The 20,633-nt window shown below is 44.5% G+C and overlaps 1 protein-coding gene across 1 annotated transcript; it reads right to left on the bottom strand.

Moving 5' to 3' along the window:
- Positions 1–2,924: 2,924 nt before the first annotated feature.
- Positions 2,925–8,280, bottom strand: LOC117843343 (uncharacterized). Its single transcript, XM_034723916.2, has 13 exons — positions 6,833–8,280; positions 6,653–6,724; positions 6,448–6,566; positions 6,107–6,361; positions 5,645–5,796; positions 5,223–5,248; positions 4,642–4,722; positions 4,417–4,548; positions 4,206–4,333; positions 3,842–4,135; positions 3,567–3,715; positions 3,317–3,373; positions 2,925–3,230 (listed from the first exon to the last, which is right to left on the bottom strand). Exons 1-13 carry the CDS (start codon positions 6,912–6,914, stop codon positions 3,119–3,121), a joined length of 1,659 nt encoding a protein of 552 aa, XP_034579807.1. The 5' UTR covers positions 6,915–8,280; the 3' UTR covers positions 2,925–3,118.
- Positions 8,281–20,633: the final 12,353 nt, after the last annotated feature.

The raw sequence follows: 20,633 nt of genomic DNA, 5'->3' as shown, positions 1-20,633 counted from the left end.
GCAAGGAGGGTGCAGGAGTTACAATTGAGCCAGGAGCCGAAGGGGAGTGAAGAAGGTGCGTAGGGAAGTAACAGCGCAGGGGGAAAGACCAGGCCCCCGGGGTCGTCGCCTTCCCCTCTGGTGTCTGTCCCCTGTCAGCATCACCACCGGAGGGGGATGGTTGTCTGTCTTCGGTCGGCTGTTGTATCCAGGCATGCGAGATATGCGTGGCAACCGTCCGCTGTAGCCATACGTGATGATGATGATGTCTGGCCACCGCAGTTGTGCACGTCGTGGAGGGTGGTCGACCTCTGTAGCCTCACGTGCTGACCGGGAGGTGCGGCCAACATGCTCCTGCCGCCGGGCCGTGCGGGAAATCAGGCGGCGCTCCCTCCCTTGCTGGGCGGCGTGGGCAATGAGTGCCCTACGACGAACACCATAGGGGAGAGTTAGGACGGTGTTGCTGTAGCCCCATGCGGTCGTGGCTACAGTGTACCGCCCAAAGACTGTGGTGGGTCACGTCGAGGAGCACGTGCGCCTTTCTGCACGTCAGAGCCGCATTCCGTGTAGGCGCCCCACAGGTCGCATTTATGGTGAGATTGGTGGGAGCCGACGAGATCCGCGCTCTCGTCTGCTGGTATGCACCTACCCTCGGGCGAGGCGAATCCCTATCTTGTGGGCCCGGATGCGCTCGACCCCTAGTGCCTGGGGTCGGGTGAGGCGGAGCCTTGCGGTGAGGGGTCGGGTGCGTCCAACCCCTTGCGCCCGGGGTCGAGCGAGGCGGAGCCTTGCAGCGAGGAGTCGTGCGCGTCCAACCCTAGGACCATGGGTCGGGCGAGGCGGAGTGGAATATTTCCTGTCCGTACCAAGTCAGCAGAGGTCTCCGTCACCGCAGGTGGGCCCAGACCCTTATGACCATTGTTTAAGGAGTACAAAGAGGTCGTTAATATTTCCCCCCAACAATATCTAACCATTCTTTTATCTTTATTTATGTTACATTTTTTAACTTTCATCATGTTATTCTCATCTTTTAGGATATCTTTGGTCAAACTATTGAGGCAATGACTTTCATGCGATTCTAGCTCAAGTCTTGGATGTGTTGAATTATAGTTACACCGATTGAAACTCTATACGCACTAGAGATTTCAAGCTCCAAGCTCATCTCACTTTCTACTGGCTTTATGAGTTTAGCTCTCCATTGTTCGAAATCTATGGTAGTGCATGTGACCGTCCATGTGAAGCGATAGAGAGTGCACTAATTTATGGTCTAGTTTACATCGATGAAGTTCTAGGCTTTAGGATTGGAGACTTAAACTATCTTGCATATCTCAGGAAGCAAAACGGAGTATGAAATATGTAGTGCATGGATGTACCCTTACCCTTTTCATTTGGATTTGAACTTAGTTCTCTCTAAGACCTTAAGTATTGAAGTATGAACTTGTGAGACTAGTTATATATATATTTCATTGCACATACAATATTCTCTAAGGGTTGGATCTGAATGGGTTGATACTTATGAGACTTATATTTAAATAGGTTGATACATGGGAGAATCACATTTTAAAAATTTGGCATGAAAATGGTACAAAATTTTGGTAGGAACGATATTTTCAAGGACAGGTGACGCCATCACCCGCTCCTGGAAAACAATTTGTTTCCAGGAGTAGACCCGTTACTGGCTCCTACAAACAGCTATTTGTAGCTGTGAAAAACAGGAGCAGGTAGCGTGTACGCCCCTGCAAATGTTGTTTGAAATCATTTTTGTAGTAGTGCATGCCTAGGAATAATAGTGGTCTGCTTATCTCTTGCTCAAATAAATCTTGCGCGATCCTATATTTGCTCAAGTATATCCGCGATTTAGCATAAAAAAAGATACATTTTTTTGTCATCAACTAAATCTTGCTCAAGTTGTTTTCTTTATTTTTTAGGTCAAGACAAATCAATAAGTAATCTCCGTAAGATTTACTTCCTCTGTCCTAAAATACAAGGTATCATAAAGATTTTAGGACATATTAGCAGGAGTAGCAAAAGATGCATGTACCCCTAAATTATAGATGGGAAGTTGTATTGTCCGGCTCTTTTAATGACAAAATTGCATATAACAAGAAATTTATTTTTAGTAATAATCCACCAATCAGCCATCCTTAATTCAATTCTGGGTATAATTAAATAAGCAATCATCCAAATGTACTTATAATGCCTTGTATTTGAGGATAAATTTTAAACTCTTGAATGTCTTGTATTACAGGATGCAGCGAGTACTCCCCTATACAAAGAGTAGAATTGAATCTTGCCTTGCAGCCGCTTCCACCGCGCACCTGCGAGAGAACCCAAGGTTGATTCCGCTTACCCATGTTGGGGACATTGGCTAAGCAATTGCATCGTGAACCGGGAGAGGGCGAGAGGCAGCACGGAGCAGGTGTTTGGGGCGGCTACAGGTCCGACAGGTTAATGATAATTTGGAGGAAGAATGCAAGGGTGAAGACTGTGCGACGGTATTTTAGGGAAATGATAAAAATAATTGACCTGTAGGATTTTGGACGAGTAGTATTTTAACAAAAGTGACGGAAACTACGACGACGAATAATATGGGACGGAGTGAGTACACATGAACCCATCCAACATCTCATACAAAGCAGCTCAACAAAGCAGGTAAGAGATAACATCTGAAACGATGATCAACGAAACAACTTTCCTTCCAAACCCCACGGAATAGAGGTGTTGGGCTGCAACAGCAGGCGCACAGCAGAATTTGTTTACTCCAGCGCAAGTTAACAGTCGGGATAAAATTTGATTTGTTGGAAACGTCCCTACACACGGTCACAGCAGACCTCATTTGAGCAGACAGGAAGAGGTAGAAAATGCCAACGGATTCCAATTGTGTGCCTGATTTCTAAATTGAGCGACACTCGGATTGACTCCGAGACATAAAATAAAGATGCATGTAAACAGGTCCAGATGGAGAGATTAGTATTAGCTCAAGCTTAAAAACCACACATTAAATGTAGGTACATCAAAAAAAGACAATAAACCATTTATATCTTACATAGCATACAAGCTCAAACTAATACAAGTACTTAAGATATGCCAACTCGAACAAGCTCCAATGAAGTAGAGCAAAGACTACTTGAGCACGCATTTAGATCCCATATCTTACTGGGCAGCCATCAGCTACGACTTCTTGTTTGTCATTCATATCATCCTCCTCCACATCACTTGGATCAAACCAATATGGATCAGGCACTGGCCACCTGTTATTCAGTAATTTACAACCAAACGTACTATGATCAGCAACTTTATAATGCAACTTCAATAGCAATGAGATGTATCAGCTTACTCATTTATTGGTTCCTCATCTCTACGGACAGTGTCCCCGAAACTAAACTCCGTAGTTCTGTGAAATACACAGAAAAATAGATTTAATAAAACAATTATGCTTGATAGAACATCCTTCAAGTAGTTTATTCAAATGTTAACCAAAGCTTACAGCTAAGTGCAAAATAAACTGAATACTTGTTCAAACAGGCACAATAACCAAAATAAAAAAAGAAATCTAGACATACTTAAAAAAACAAATATATACATACTTTTTTGTCTTCAAACATTCCAGGATTCTATAGAGATCTTCATAATCCATGTACGGGGTTCCTATTTTCTCACAATTGTAGCACATTCCATGAAAGTTCATGCCAATAAAATTACCATCAACATCAACAAGGGGCCCTCCAATCCCCACCTAACCAGGTTACAAAGGGGTTGTCAATTGTAATGCAAAGAATCTCAGTACATGATGTGATAGGTTAGTTAAACTTATATTTACTTCCCAACATGTTTAAAGTGGGAAAAATAAGATCAACACTACCTTACTGATTTTACATATGGAGTAACAAAGAACTTTGCAATCAAGCGAGCTTGACCCCAGAGTTAGTTTCCCACTTGCAGCCATTAACGTGCCTGATTGGAAGATCCGCCCAATAGCTACTACCGTAGAATTATTTACCAGAGAATCATGAAGATTCACAGGACGCTTCTCAAGATTCATAGGACAAAGAGCACGGTGATTATCAACATTGACTACAGCAACATTGTAATGTAAACTATAATGTTTCAATGTCCCTATTACTCTGCACTTTTTGCTTGGGAGCAACACATCAATCTGCAAACAATACAATGAAACTTAGGTTGTATCTAGAAACAAGGATCACAATATAGTCAGGAGCACTAACCCTCAGGTCCTCAACGATCTTATTTGGATCATTACGATCTCTAATCAAGCTTGCTGAAGTAAGAATTTTCGGATACTCATCATCATAGTCAATAAAAACTCCAGTGCATGCAAAAAACCTTGTTTCTCCTGGACACCACGATTCTGATCATCAGCAAATGATGACCAAACACAAATATGAAATAGTAAATAGCACATTACTGCAAAATCACCTTTGAAAGAAGCAAGTGCCACAACATTTCGAGATATCTCAGAAGAAACTCTTTTCCTGAATTCACCCCAAACACCTTTAGGATATAAATCACCAAAAGGATCTTCACAAGTATTAACCAAAATCATGCCACCTGAAAAATGATGCATGGTATAATACTAGTGGTACAACAGGGCTGTACAAAGGCTCAATGCAGGATAACTAAGAAAATGTACAAGCCACTCACGATTGACCATAGTCCTTGATGGAATAGGATAACCCAAAGAATTCAGATCCTGAAATTGTTCCTTGTCAACAACATCATATGCTGGTACAACATGGTCAAGTGATTAGAAGTAGCACATACTAAGTCTAAGTAAAATTTGCAACAATCAAATATACCCATAAGCACCTCATCTCATCTCAAGGAATCAATGATGGTCATGGTGTGCTGTATGAATAATCTAGATCTTCTGTAAATGGATTTATGTAGACATGTGAATGCAATATTTAATAGCATCCTATTGCCCTATATGCAATTATGCATGTGTATACGTACGAGCCAATTGATGATAAAAATTTTAAGGCAGCGTAATGTTACTTTTCAAAATTAGAATCTGTGGAATATCAATTGAGATACATCACATTGCAAGGGCACCATGCTAGCACGGTAAAAATGTTGACTGATTAGCGTACGCTAACAGAAAATCACAACTTAATAAAGAAAAGGTTAAACTAGTTAATGGTTATCATGGAAGTACATAAGCTACTTTGCACTACTAATGGTGATGGATTGCACAATAAAGACATTTGATCGGTCATGCTCACCTTTAGGATGGAAGTAAAGTTCCCCCCTGCAGAAGAACATCAACATGAGCACTAGCACCAACACTAAGTATCAACCAAGCACAATACAATGCCACCATGGTGGCAGAGTTGTAGGAAAGGAAAAGATAATAGAGATGAGTTACGATGGACACTTCAAAAACTTTTAGTGTATAGTCTGAACAAAAAAACTCACATATTTTGAATAAGACATAAGCTTCAATACTGACACAGGATGACAGGAATATAGCTACTCTAAAAAAAATGCAAACTGTGACAGATACCAATAGCACAACTGGTCCATTGGCAGTTATCTTTAGGTAGAGGTACCAAAGAATTTTGTTGTTATTAGGGATCAACATTAGGAACTGCAACAAATGCACAAAGAAACTACAAAAAGGAATAAAGCTAACAAAACAGCTTACCTTTTAGTCTCATACCAACCATTCATGCCAACATAGCGAAATACCCCCCTTGATGTTGACCGTTCGAGAAATATTCTCCTTGGCAAGAAATAGCAGTGGTTCATGCCAACAAAATTTCCATCTATATCAAAAAATGCCGCCCCTAACGAATTCTAGAAAAAGAAAGAGTAACATGGATTTCACAGGAACAAAATAAAATGATCTGAAACAAGAGTTACTCCCCACTTTATCCCCAATTACTTGTAAATGCTTAGAAATGTATAATATCTTTAAAGTATGTTCCATTGCAAATCTAACCAATACAGAACCCATTCAACTTTATTGTACAGTTTAAAAGAACTTAGAAGCCAAACTATAGTCAATGGTGTTAAATAGAAGTAAACCAAGAGTAACACCATTTTCTATAGAATATGAGATGTAGCATTTCTAACCAAAGATTAACCCATATGAATGCAACTGTACCTCAGGGGAACGAGAGAATATAAGAAATTCTCTATCTTTAGATCCACGTGATATTTCCCCACTTGTTGCTATGAATTCGTCAAAGACATGCCCTACAGCTATTAGCTGCTTACAGGGCACAGATTCCATCCCAGGATTAAGATGTATGCAATAAACATTAAGGGGGGACAAGACTTTGACAACAGCAAGTTGACAGTCAGAATCATATTCGTCCAGATAGCCTGTGGCAACATTTCCTTCATAGTGCACTTCGATCTATAACATAAAGCATAGGAAATATTAAGGAATGACCATAGTTATCTTAAGTACACAATCAAAAATTAATGATTAGCAGCACCAACCTCTTCTTCATAGTCGCACGTCTGAAGAACACTAACCAACTTTCCAGTTGTCACAAACTTTGTGACATTGTTCTGGCATTCTATGGCAATACCAGAGAATGGAAACCGAAATCCGCGTGCTACAGAAGATCTTAATTTACATCATTCATAACTAACAATGTTTAAACATATATTTCGAAAAGTAAGGATACAGCAGCATAATCACCATTCAAAACAAGTGAGACAACACTTCTACGAAGATTTGATGCAACGTCTTCATGCAGCTGACTCCAAATATCTTGATTGTCCCCAAGTAAGTCAGTCAAAGAAACACGGTACAACAGAGATGTGAGTGATCAAATAGAGCTGCAAAAAAAATGTAGTGAAAAAGGAAGAGCCAGCAGACCTGAGATCGATGACTCTCCATCACTGCAAGTTCTTTTTTTCTTTTTTGAGAAAACACCTCTCTTCCCCTTACTTGCTGACATCTTTCCAGCACTGCTAAAGAACTAAAGGTCAACTCTAGGTTACAACAAGCAAAGCATCGATGCAAATCCATGGCTGAACAGATAATGAAAGGGCCACTTTAAAATTATAGCCAATGCTGCTGGTTCTCTATCCAACAAATGTTTACTGTAAGCCTCAAAATCAACTTCAATAAAGCAAACAAAAGGTATTAATTCACTGGTTGTTAGTTTCTCACTTCTCAAATAATATCGACCAGTAGAAAAATGCAGTTCACAACCATGTTCAACCCAACACTGAGAAGTATAAGCAAAGTGATAACTAGGCCGCCTACCAGGTAAGTGAAATCGATGGGAAGCTACTCAGTAAGATGCGATATAGGTACCAACCAGCCCTAATAAGCTAATCAACCTTGAAAAGCCAAATACAAGGTCAATGAAGCCATCATACTCGAACTAAGAAGGCCTCATTTTTTTAACAGATTCAAACAGCAAGAGAAGCAATCTGATGAACTGACAATTCAAGAAATAAGTCCTAAGCTAATGTCGATTTTCCAAATTTGGCGTTGGCGGCGTCCTGAAGAAATAATAAACCCACAATCCAACCACAGCACGCAGATCAACGACTATAAAAGGCGAAATATTTCAAAGAGTTCAAGAGAAACCTGAAAAATTTTCAGTTCCGAACGAAAAGACGAGTTAAGATATGAGCTTGTCATATTTTCCTATAAAGAATGGTATGTTGATTCAGCAAACATGTTCAGCCAGGCCAATCAGAGCTAAGGTACGAGCTAATTAAATTATCAATAATCAACATAATATTTGTGCTCAAGAACAACAGCCTAAAACTGCAAACAGAGAGCTAGTTATACTAGGATATGTTGATATGGTATTACTGCAAAGTTAGCTTGCAATTCTTGTGAATCATGGCAGGAAAAATGTAAACAAACAGATTTGGCATATTTAACCTTTGAAATTAAAAGCAATAAAAGTTACAGGATTAGATATACTAGTACACGATTATATTGGAAGCACTTTGAGACCAGTAGAGAAATTATGTATGTTGAGCCATGAGAAAAGTGCATAATGCTGTACAATGGATCCAAGTAAATTATGCTTTGTAACGGAAATGCAAGTAAACAGATCCAATTGCTGCCTCAGTTGACCTGAGACTATTGCAAGTGTAGTGCCCAGATCCTAGTGGTTGCCAAAACCAACTCAATGCTACTAGTGGTGTGGTCAGGTAAGGTTCTAAAGTAATTTATACTAATCCTGTGAGGTTGTGAAGATTAAATTAATGCAATAGATACTGATCTAACAACTCGATTTTACATCTAGCTGTTCAAGTCTCTGAATAGAGCATGTACAGACACATGCCCAAGCTCTATTGTGATCTCTGAAAGAAATTCAAATTTAGCTGTACATATTTGCTAAATTGGAAATCAGATCTCTTAAGCAAAGTTTTGTGCTGAGCAAAACTGAAACCCTAGGACCCACGAACGGTTTATAATATAAGTACATGCGTATGTTGTGTGACAGTTGAGGTTTTCCTCACTTTTATTTCTCACCTCCCAGGTTTATAATATAATTAGACAGGAGAAGAGGGTTCGAGAGAATGATGGGAGAGAGATCCATGACTCCGTACCGGCGACGATATGTGATGCAGCGGACGCCACCGCTGAAGTGCTCGCGTGGAGATATAGGCACGGCGAGCGGCGGCGCACTCCGCGCTGGAGATAGAGGCACGGCGAGCGGCGGCGCACTCCGCGCTGGAGACGAGGTTGAGCGACGGGAAAGAGGAGGGCGGTATCCTGATGCGATACCGGGCAGGGAGGGGGTAATGGATTGATAATCGGAGAACAGGTTTAGCAAAATTACCACTGCAAACATGAATTTCGCAGAATCACCCCTTAAAACGTTTGGCACCTTGTTTTGCTTGCCATTTTCTCACTCTCATTGATTTTTAATTTCTTTTTATCATTTACGAGCACAAGACATGAAAAAAGTGCCCTTTTCATGTGTAGGTACGTACCTGATTGGTTTCGGTTTGGATCGCTCCAATTGAGCGGTTCTCCATTAGAGAACGCGCGCCGCCGGCCAGGACGGCTCCCCTGATCACCACCAAGACGCTTCCCGCGATCACCGCCAGGATGGCTTGCCCGATCACAGCCAAGAAGCATCCATTGGCATGTGCAATTCTATTAACTTACAAGCACTCAGCAGGAATCAACTGCATTTATCCAATCCTGAAAACTACAACTTCGATAATAATCACTTTGCTCCTGCTCCTGCATAATTCCTGCAAACTACATTCAATCCTGAAAAAGACAACCGTACAGCAGCAGGTCTTCAGCGCCTCCACGAGCACATGCAGATCTTCAATTTCCTTTGCAAAGCTAATACATCAATGTAGATACGTTACGGCCAGTGGCGGATGTAGGACCTAGGCTGGGGGCTGCAGCCCGGGTCCAGTACAATGTAGCTAAAGAGAAAATAAGAGGTCTTTTACGGTGCATAATACTACCCTATACTACTGTTCAAAAAGGACTCGTATGCAAGGATCTGACGGTTGAGATTAATAGATTAATTGTATACTACTAAAGCCTTAAGTTGTAGTATAGGTACTATGCATGAGTAGTATAGGTAGTATAGGGGTATTATTGGAAAGATGTAAAATAGTATTGTTGAAATAGATCAAATCAAATCTTTCTTAATTATAATCTTATTTCCTTTTATTCCTCCTCATTTCCAATCGGTGGCTGGGCTCCTCAGTTCCAATCGGTCCAGGTTGCGACTGGGGCTCCTCTAGGGTTGCAATGGGGTGGCGGCGAGCGGCGGAGACTCCGGCGGTCGGCAATGACTACGAGGCGGGCAGCGGCGACTCCGCGGCTTAGGAGATGCGTGCCGCGCTGCTGCTCCATGGTATGTACGGTTGAAATGGGATGGCGGCGGGCGGCGGCAACTCCGCGGTTTAGGAGATACGCGCCGCACTGCTGCTCCACGGCGGCGCTGGCTTCAGCGCCCGGAGGTCGGGCGGCGCCGCGGCGAAGCGCGCGGCCCGGCCCGAGGAGGCCACCGGCGCGCACTGTGTGCGCCACCCGTGACACGTCCTTCGTCGGGTTCGCCGTCGGCGACCGGCTGTTCCACCACGGATTCAAATTCGTGAGGTATGTAAAATTGGCCAGGTAGATTGGGATGTTGCCAGAGAGGTTATTGTAGGAGAGATCCAATGTTTCCATGCTGGCTAACTTGCCATAAGAATTTGGAATCGAATCTTGAAACGAGTTGTGTGATAAATTGAGGTAGGTCAGCATTTGTAGTTGTCTGAATGAATCTGGAAGGTCACGAGTAGCTGGTTGGTAGAGAGATCTATCTTGTTTATTGTGTTCGAGCTTCCTATATCAGCTTTGAGAGTACCGATCAAGTGATTGTTTGAGATATCAAGTTTGATAAGGTTGTAAAGATTAAATAAACTCTGTGGTATGGTTGAAGACAACTGGTTATGGGACATCGAAATACGTTGTTATTCAGGGAAAACAAAAGTTAAACTACCCTTGACGAATATGATATTGCCAATGAGTTCCTATTAACATCTAAACTAGTGATCTCCACATAGAAATGAAAAAAACTTGATTGGTTTGGAATACTCGATCATCATAGATAATGAAGTAAACACGGGATGGTAGCTTGGATGGGGAGGTAATCCATGCTTGGCATCTGTGGTCTATGATTTGTAGACTAAAAACCCTGTCCTATGTGTTGATTTGATTCCATGCTACTATCACTGATACAAATCTTTAGGTTTTCTTTTCATTTCCTGTTTAAATTTGCACACCTTTCTTTCATCTCTACTAGAATATGGGCAAGATAAATGTATTATGTGCTCTCTAGCTAGCAAACTATGTAGCAGTGAGTTCTAATTGAAATCGAACTGATTGAAGGTAGTAAAAGCACATACAAAGATTCTAACTTGAACCTGGAAGTTTAGTCCAATGGTTGTATGATGTGTTACCGACTATTTGTCTTTTCCTGTCTTCTGTTCAGATGCTGAGCATCAATCAAAGATCTTGCTTGACGGGTCGCAAATCATGTGGGATTTAGCAATTCTAATTCTTCAGAGAATCATATGGGTTCAGGTATGTTGAACTATGCAACCTCTTGCATAGTTTCGTTATCCTTTGTTTTAAACAATTTTTTCCTTTCGCAGGCCATCAACGGAATATGTCCGACTGTGATATGGATGCAACATTTTACTGGATAGGAATGGCGGCTATAGCTACTGTTGCTGTATTGCTATCAACTATCTTGGGTATAACTGCATTATTCACAAAGACACGTGATTGGCTTCTTTCTATACCCCTCTTTAATAATATAAAGGAAAGTTGTGTGGAAATTTGTCTTGAGCATATAGAGATTTGTCCCATGTTCTAGTGTTATCATGGGCTATGGAAGAGAAGGGTTTCAGAACTTGGGATTGGGGGCTGCATTGAGGTGATGGTAGGGTGCTGGTGCGGGGGCTGTGGCCCTGGGCTGTACCTGGGAACATAACTGATAGTGTAAGCTTTACAAATTGACTAGTTGATTATTAGAAGGTCAGTGTGCCTCTTCCATTCGTAACTCGTAAGGGGTTACTAGCTTATGTCAAATACTGTTACTAGCTTATGCAGATCATATAACATAAGTACAATATATCATGCACACAAAGCTTCTGATTATGTCAAAAGTGTTCTGGGTTAAGTCTGAGGATCATGTATTGAAAGCTGTTTGATCTTTCTTGCCAATAAGTGATTTGAGTTCATGAACGTTTTCTTTTTTGCTTTGGCAGGTTAGGACTAATGGTTGCTGGTGGTGTTGTGCTGGCATCTTTTATGACCCACGCTGCAGAGCATCTTGCTATCTCAGCCTTCGACAAGGGTCGGAGACAGAACTGGGTCAAGAACTAGAAGCTCTTGTTTTTAAAGCCACGCAATGACGCAAATAGAAGTCTGTCTGGATGAAATACATCTGTGTATATTGTTCGTTCAGACTTTTGATTTGAGTGCAATAACCACCATTTGTTCTGCTGGACACTACTGGAGTCATCCTAGCCGCATACGATTGTAGTCTTAATGTCTTATACTTCGATTGTGTACAATTGCTGTCATCAGTAATACGGAAAACTGGAAGTCAAAGGCAGGATGAGTTAGACAAGGAATATACTTTCTTCTCTACCATAAACAACCGATCACACTCTTTCTTTTGCTCTCAACAGGACACATGCTCCAATCCACTGGGTAGTGGGTATTTGTTAAAACAAGCGTGACTTTGCCGCTTCTGTTGTTGAACCAACTTCCAGAAGATGAAGGAAAAAAAACACAATGCATGAGCATAGCACAAATTTATTTATTGCAGAAGTGAATTTATCCGCAAGTACATAATTTTTTTTCGAGAACACGCAGTAGAGCTGCTTATCTTTGTATTAAGAAAAAATTAGATCATTTGATTTACAACGCGAGTCATCCAGGGCGTACGCACACTGTTCAACGACTCACTCGGCAACTATACAGAAAATGATTCAACCTAAGTGACTATCGTGCACTAGAGAACTATCTGATCGCTAGTACTCCTGCTGCCGCTGCCGCTGGCCACCCCAGACCAGCCAAGTAAATAACTGAAGATTTGGAGTTGCATAGAAGAAGAGTAGGTAAGGTGAGAGCTTTTTTTTATCGATCATGTCAATCCTGCTCCAGATCAGCGTGGATAGCAAACCATACTGCAGAGTTCACTTACACACAAAAACACACAAAAAAAAAGCAGATCCAGAAAAGGAGGATGCTTGGATACAGAGATTGCTGGATTATTGAAAAAGATTGATCAGACCATGATACAATGTACCAGAAACTAGCAAAAACTATATTATAAAGGTGGAGAAATAACAAATCGCTGACTTCTGCTGAACTGGCAGAGCAGGATTCCAGAACACCGCAAGGCATAAAAATGCAAAACTTGAACAGTGGCATTGCTTGATTCCTACTACTATTACACATTTTTTTGTATGTATATGATCCCTTCCACCACCTAATTAAACAGATACAGATTGTGATCCCAAACCTCTCAGCAAAAGCTCAGATGTTATCAGCCATTGCTTTGATCCACACAAGAACACGAAAAAAAAAACAAAAAAAAACATGGGACTTTCTTTCTTTCAGAAAGCGAGGCATCATCAAGAAGCCTCCCCCTGATCCCTGCTGACCTCCGAGCGCGATGAGCTTCCTCAGGTTCCTGAGGTGCCTCTGCAGGGTCCGGCACGCCCGCACCCTGACGCTCCGGATGGCGAGCCTGAGCTTCTTCAGCCGCACGCCGATCCTCGCCTTCACCCGCACCAGCGCCGGCGGCCGGGACCGCGCCGCCGGGCTCTTCTCCTCCAGCACCTTCTGGATCAGGTACTGCGCCCTGAGCTGCCGCGCCGCCTCCGCGTCCACCTTCGCGTACGCCGTTCGCGTCGGCGCCCTCAGCAGAAGCATCTTCGTGATCGACGCCGCGTTGCAGCGAGGAAGCAACAATGGCGACGGTGCGACGAGGAGGATGGGGAGGAGATCAGGAGAAGGGTTCTTGGTGTGAGCTTCTTGCAGCTGGCCGTCTGGAGGCGCGGCGTGCGGGCGGGGGACTGGTGGCGCGTGGGGACATGGCGGCGGGTGGACTGGCGGCACGTGGGGACGCGACCGACTGGGCGGCGTGCCGGCGGTGGAGGGGCGGCGTGCGGGCGGGGGACTGCGCGTGGACTGGCGGCGCGCGGGGAAACAGATTCGCGAAAAAATTGGCGACGCGTGGGGAGATGGCGGCGGTGCGGGGAGAACAGAGTCGCCAAAAAAAATTCCTATGACGTGCTAATTCCAATTTTACCTATAAAAAAATAAATTATACTCTATACTACCGTTGTGCAACGTAAAAGAGCTTAAAATAAAGGTCCAAGAAGCCTGCACTATCCTAGGATTTGACACAAAGCTACATGGCCCACGTTATTTAGCCTGTGTCAGGGCGCACGACGTTGCTGGGTCCGCTCCTGGTCGCAGCCTTCAATTTCCTCTGCAAAGCTATCCCTTCAGAACAACTTCCTTCATGCCCTGTACCTGGGCTTCAGGCTGCCGAAGCAGGCACTAGTTGCCGGGCACCATCGCGCACCCAGACAACATGGTGCTCCCTCGCGCCATCCATGTGCATCTGCGCCGCGCTCCTTGCCTACAACAGCAGCGGCGGCCAGCGAGCAAGCGGCCAGTAGGCGGACGGTGGCCGTCAGCCGGTGCATAGGAAGACGGACAGGCGAGTGGACGGCAGTCAGCGATAGGTGGGCGGGCGCCGGCGAACTACCCGCCAGTGGCGACAGATACCACATCGATTTTATCCAATTGATTCGGGGCCTATTTGTTTCAGCTTTTCTGAATAACAATTCTTTGGAAATCTAGCTACCCTCAAAAGCTGCTATCCACATAATCTGCTGGTAGAAAAGCAGAGTATTTGGCAACCTGATTTTCTGTTAGGAGATTATTTGTGCTGAGTGTGTAATGGCATGTATGCCACTGAGGGTGATAATACCTTGTTTAATTGATAAAAGCATTAATTTTTGATATTATAGGTTCATTAATTTTTAATTAAGGCATCAATTGTCATTACTAGAGCCTATTACAATCTCTCCTCGTACGTCCAAAATAACAAAAGCAACTATATGAGCAATCGTGCTACTAAAGCCGGAGCAATGGAATCCTGCAAAGCACCCATATCAGTGTCATCTGCTGAAGCACTCCCATCATGAGCAATACTTGCGCCATCTTGACTATCATTATCATGAACATAGTTTTCAAAATCAGCATCATGTATAGCACTATCCCTTATGAAATTGTGAAGAGCCATAACTGCAGATATGATTTTAGCTTGCTTGTTGATGGGATAGGCAAGCAAGCTCAAAAGAATGCGCCACTTCATCTTTAGAACACCAAAACAACGCTCGATCACATTTCGAAGGGACGAATGTGCATGGTTAAACACCTCTTTGAAGTCCACTAGTTGTCTCCCATGTTGCCATTCAGATACATGGTACCTTAGACCCTTGTAAGGGGCTAGATACCCATCTTTCTTAGGATATCTCGAATCAACAAGATAATACTTCCCTTCTGGGAGGTGTGGAAATTATTGATTGTATGTTTCCAAAGTATCTAGCAATACATGAGTGTCATGAACTGAACCAGGCCAATAGGTGACAAAAAATATGAATCTTATATCAAATTCGCACACCGCCATTACATTTTGTGATGCATAACCATATCGACCAAAGTATTATGGTTGTTCACTCAATGGGATCATAACAGGTATGTGTGTTCCATCAATTGCACTAATACAATCCTTAAAATGGAGCTAAAACCTTGAGTTATCCCAAATCCTAGAATGAGTTGTTGTAAAGTGAGGATCTTTTGGTTTTATAATGCCACCAGCCATGCTATTGATACTATCCAGTACCTCTCCAAACTTCCTACTGATAGTCTCTAGTGAGTGTCCAAACTTATTTTTGACTTGCATAAAAGATCGTGGTGCACCACATACCCATAAAAATATTCCTAATGCATCCATGGTACAAATTCCTCTACTTGCTTGCAAGCCATACTCATTGACAAAAGAAGCATGCAGTCGGTGGAACATAAACATATCATAGCAATCATTACTATTCTCAAGATTTTTCTGTACCCATTGAAATCCAGTCATAAGGGGCACTCTCTTAGGTTCCTTCACTATACCTGAGCCTCCATGGTAGTTCAAACATTCCAAAGCAGCATATGCAATCTGGTAGTCCAGCCAGATAAGTCAAAGGGCTTAGGGGCAATCTGGTCCATTCACTGCCTTGAAAAATGCAAAATCAATAAATGGGAGAAAATGGCAAACAAAACAAAGCGTCGATATTTTAAGTGGTGGTTATGCGAAACCTATGTGTGCATTGGTGATTTTGCGAAGCCCGTCGTTTGCGGTGGCAAAAATCTAAATTTCTTTTAATAATCGACTACAATGGATTTGGCAAGCTAGTCCATAGAAGTGGAGGCTTTCTTCAGTGCAGTTGGCATAAAGTCCCGTAAAGGTTGGCTAAGCGTATCCTGTTGTGACACGTGGCACCATCTTTTCAGTGTCGCGTAAAGGAATGGAGAAACCAACGAGGGTAGCAACATCATTGTACAGCCGCGGTCTCTTAGTATCCCCTATCCTTCATTGATGTCACCAATGAGTGCATCTGCATGGTCACCGGCGGAACTTTGTACTAATCACGGCCAATCCAGGATAATTGATCCTGGATGTCATCCAAGAATCGGCGGGACTCTGCTAAAATTGTTGGGCCAAGGAAACTCCACCGTCGATCGGTCAATGTCCGATAGGTTGGTGGTGGGGTGCCACCGCCGGAGGCTGTCGTTTTTACTCTCATTCGCACGGGTTACGTCGTCAGGTCTCGTAGTTACATTCCATGTTATCTTCATAAAGAATCAATTCGAATGGTTACGCCAAGCAACACCTCTGTGCATGCGGCACAGACAATCCAAAATTCTTGGTTTACATGAAAACACTGATGGTTTATGTACGATGCAGAATCCATTCGAATGGTTATGCCAAGGCTACATTTTACGCAACAGTACAACACCTCTGTGCATGCGTCACACAAGATCCAAAATTTCCAGGTTACACGAAAACTCTAATGGTTTAAGTACGACATCGTTGAAACAAATTCCTAGCATATAAGCATAGAAGATCTCATGTTCGGTAATCGTTTACTATATGAGTAAATCAAGTAATCATCTGATGGGCCTGGCCATCTAGTATGGCCCACCTAGTTGGCAAATGTATTTGGTGTATGTACTGCTAATGAGCCCTTTGTACTCATCATAATTAGATCTACATTTCAAAAGCTTTACCGGTATGACCTCATTCTTCTTAAAAATTATAAGAACCTACATACTATTTGCCTTCGTACCAATATAATTTATCTCAGTTTCGGCCGAATTAAATGGCCGACCCAACAAAACAGGCTGTGCCAATTCAGTCTGCAAGCCCAAAGCAAGTATTCAGCCCATCAAAGAAGTTGTTCCATTCATCTAACCTGACAGAAACCGATGGGGTGAGCATAATTAACCGATGATCGAAAACCGAACCGAATTACCCTGACGAAAACTGAAATAGCCGCACCGAAAAAGTCAGCCACCAATTCGGTCATTAAGTTCCTGGTCGCGACTTTCTTCAACGCCATGCTCGGCGCTCGGCAGCCCGTGTAGTGATGCCTCTTTCCTCCCTTGGGCAAAAGCGACACCACAGCCACATGTTCCCTGTCCTTTCCTTTGACTATGCCTTTTGGTACTCGTAATCCATATCCAGGCTAACTAAAATCCATCTTGCTTCGATGTGCATACTATGATGTGTGCATGAAGACCAAGACCATCTTCTGCTACGATGCCCGCGCGTCAGGTGCCTCTGGACCAATGGGTGGCCCTGTGTTGTGCCGTACCTTGACTTGTTGCACGTCCACTGGGGTTACATGGCCTTTTACAAGTGGAGGACCGCCGCGTCTGCTCGCCAATCATCCCCACCTTGCTGTGGAACACAACTGGAAGGGCCGAGATGACTAGTCTTTTAACAACTCTATCGTGCCTATGAGAACCACATCTTCCTTGTTGTGGCTGCTGATTTGGCATTATGGAAGCATCGGCTGCGTGAGTTGAGGCAGCTAACTCTATCAAAGTTGTCCATCCGGGCCACCCGGCCCGATCCGGCACGGGCCCAGCAAGGCCCGTTAGTTTTCGTGCCATGCCGTGCCAGCCCACGGGCTGCACCGATGGCCCAAGCATGGGCCCGCAGTGCCTTTTTCGTGCCGGGCTGGCCTGTAAAGCATGGCTGCCTTCGCCCCCGCCCCCCCCCCCCCCCCGAGGCACGGTGGGCCCTCACAGCTTGCTGACTGTGCACCACTGTGACCGCCGTCGCCTCCTGCTCAACGAGCTGCCCCCTGCACGCTGCCTCTTGCTTGCTCCTGCGCGCCGCCACCGTCGCCACTGCTTGCTTGCTCGTCGTCGCAGCCGCATAAGCAAGGGTGCCGCCGCGCCAGCCACCGGGAGGGGCAGAGGGAGGTAGCTCACCTTTTGGCCGGAGGGAAGCGGAGCCGGCGGCGAAGGGTAGGTCAGGCGGAGTGGTGGCGGCGGCGTAGGGGAGGAGAGGTGGAGACTGGAGCGGTGGCCCCGTCCCTGCGCGCCGGCGCCGCCCGCTCACCCCCTCGCCATGGCACATCGCCGGAGCCCAGAGGAAGGCTGTAGGGGAGCTGGGGAGGCATATCCTGGAGCTTGGAGGGGAGGCGGGGGAGACGGTCGTCGGAGGCCGGAGGGGAGGTGGTCGCCGGAGGCCGGAGGGGTCAATGGGAGCCTGGGGAGGTGAGGAGACGAACGGAGAGGATTGGATAAGGCTGGAACGGAGAGGAGCTGACTGGTTGGAGTTGGAGATAAAGCCTTTGAAGGAGTTAACGGGCTGGCTCGGGCTGACCTCTAAAACTCGTGCTGGGCTGGGCCACCCGTCGTGCCAGGATGGTGGCCCACGCCCGGCACGAGTTACCGAGCCGGGCCAGCATGGGTCCGAAAAACTTCGTGCCAGGCCGGGCTACATTCGGGCCAAAAAAACGGACTCCGTGCCGGGCTAACGGGCTGCGGGCTGCATGGACATCTATAAACTCTATCCTATTATGGAGTAAGTACTTTCGCAACATTGTAAACTAGTGGCACTCTCTCGCTCTGTACCCTACTCTCAAAAAACTATATGAAATAATATCTACCTAAAATCAGATGAGCTGATTTGTATTTTGTGTTCCATCTATGTTCTATATATTTAATAATAAGTTCTTACTCTTTCTGTTCTTTGGAAAAATTGAACAGCTCCTATTTCTTTATTTCATTATGAGTCGTATGCTTGCGACAATAATTAATTCTTATTAAAATATGTAATGTCACATCTAAAACTTCTCCATCGAGTGAATCGGGAGCTTCTTCTCTGGACTGGCGCAATGTGGCAGTGGAAATTTCCGGCGTCGTCTGCGACGCAAACCCAGGAGCTAAATACAAACGTCACGCCTTCTTTGAACGCGACGGTAGGCTTGATGATGACTTGAGCTATCAAGTTCGCTAGCAGATTCTCGACGAGAAGTACTATCTGACGCGTCAGCTGGTCTCCTGGCAACCTAAAGGTATCCCCAAGAGTATGGGCGTAACATATCTATCTATACCTATTATTAAAGCAAGCAACGTCTCTGCCAGGATTTTCGTACGTCGCCCTAATTTTGCAAAAAAAAGCTCTGACGTTTCATGAAATCAACCCGCAGTCCAAATTCTGAAGAGAGAAAGGCCTCGGGTGGAAAAGGGAGGGAAGAGAGGGGGTTAAAGGGAAAAAGCTTCTCCTTCCTTGGAAACACGAGCGGCGGCCGGAGCGGGGCGCCCCGCGCGGCCTCGGCAGCGAGGTCGGCCGGGCGGCGGTGGCCTCTTCCGCGTTGGCCTCAGCGTCCGCAGGCCAGTCGCGCCCATCCACCAGCGCTGCGCAGGTCTGCCCCTCCTCCCCTCCCGCGGTCCTGAGGTTCCGTGCGCGTGGGCCGGCGGGTGGCTCGCGTCTTGGGTCGGTGGGGCAATACAGGTAGGATTTCGTGGTCGATGCTGCGGCGATCAATCGGTTCGAGGAAATTTGGGTGGAGATCTGACGCGCTTGTGGGGAGCTGAGGTGCGGGCATCGGATTTCGAGGCGGAGCTTTTGGCTGCCAGGTGAATAGACCATTGAAGTTGTACAAGAATGAGAAGTATGTTCTCTTTGTTGAGCAGTTTGGATCAAGAGAGCCAACATTTCTTGTTGCATTCAAGTGATTTACTGCTGAAAATGCCATATAAATAGCTGTCCATCAGATCAACAAATGCATATCATGTATCTGCTTCACTTATTTTCAGGAGGCGGCAAACAGCATGTCTGTCCTGAGAAGCCTCTGGCAGGCACATTGGCTTCAAAAAAATGGGAAAAAACCAGGATGAGATTTTCTCTTGGCTAGAGGATAGCATTCTAGCATTGGAGCATGGATTTACTGACTTCCTCGAGCAAATGGAAAGAGCTGGCTGGGATCAGAACCAAATCATTCTGAAAGTGCCAAAAGAACCTGTCTTGGTATTGCAACACCTGGACCAAGAGGTTTAAGATGCTACTGTAGCCTAGCAATTCCTCACTGACATACACTTCAGAGGTGATGGATCCTGACATAACAACAATCAGCCCAGTGAACAAGCTACACCCGCAAGATGACATCCTGGCAACAGGAAGCTCAAGGTAGGCCTATCGATGTATTAGTGCCCAATATCACTATCCAGTGCTAGATCTTTTTTTCCCCTCCCACAACTCACAAGATGGTCCTTGCAGGTCCATTTTCATATGGAAACCAAAGATTGAAGATGAATTTACAGAAGAAAGGACCAAACAGAAGGCCAAGGAATATGTATATGGATCGGGTTCCGGAAGAAATCAAATGACAAGTCTGACAATAGTAGTGATGACGACTCAGATGGCGATTCTGGCAGAAAGAACAAGAAAACGAAGAAGACTCGTTTCACTCACACCGCAAAAGGAAAAGGCAAATCCAAAGTCTGATACTTGGTGTACTTCATGCTTCAGTAATTTTGACAAGAAATCGGCCACTTACCAGCCGCTGCTGAACCTTCGTTTCATCTTTTG

This window comes from Setaria viridis, chromosome 2 (assembly GCF_005286985.2).
Source record: "Setaria viridis chromosome 2, Setaria_viridis_v4.0, whole genome shotgun sequence".
NCBI classification, from domain to species: Eukaryota; Viridiplantae; Streptophyta; class Magnoliopsida; order Poales; family Poaceae; genus Setaria; species Setaria viridis.
The sequence above is the reverse complement of the archived record's forward strand: the minus strand, read 5'-3'. Positions and strand labels throughout refer to the sequence as shown.

What these genes read in the sequence shown, in the direction of transcription:
- LOC117843343 (XM_034723916.2), bottom strand. Translation starts at nt 6,914, where the DNA reads ATGTCAGCAAGTAAGGGGAAGAGAGGTGTTTTCTCAAAAAAGAAAAAA. An exon ending in TGGAGAGTCATCGATCTCAG is followed by an intron (nt 6,725 to 6,832) that starts GTCTGCTGGCTC and finishes GGGACAATCAAG; the next exon opens with ATATTTGGAGTCAGCTGCAT. An exon ending in CCATATGTAAAATCAGTAAG is followed by an intron (nt 3,716 to 3,841) that starts GTAGTGTTGATC and finishes TAACCTGGTTAG; the next exon opens with GTGGGGATTGGAGGGCCCCT.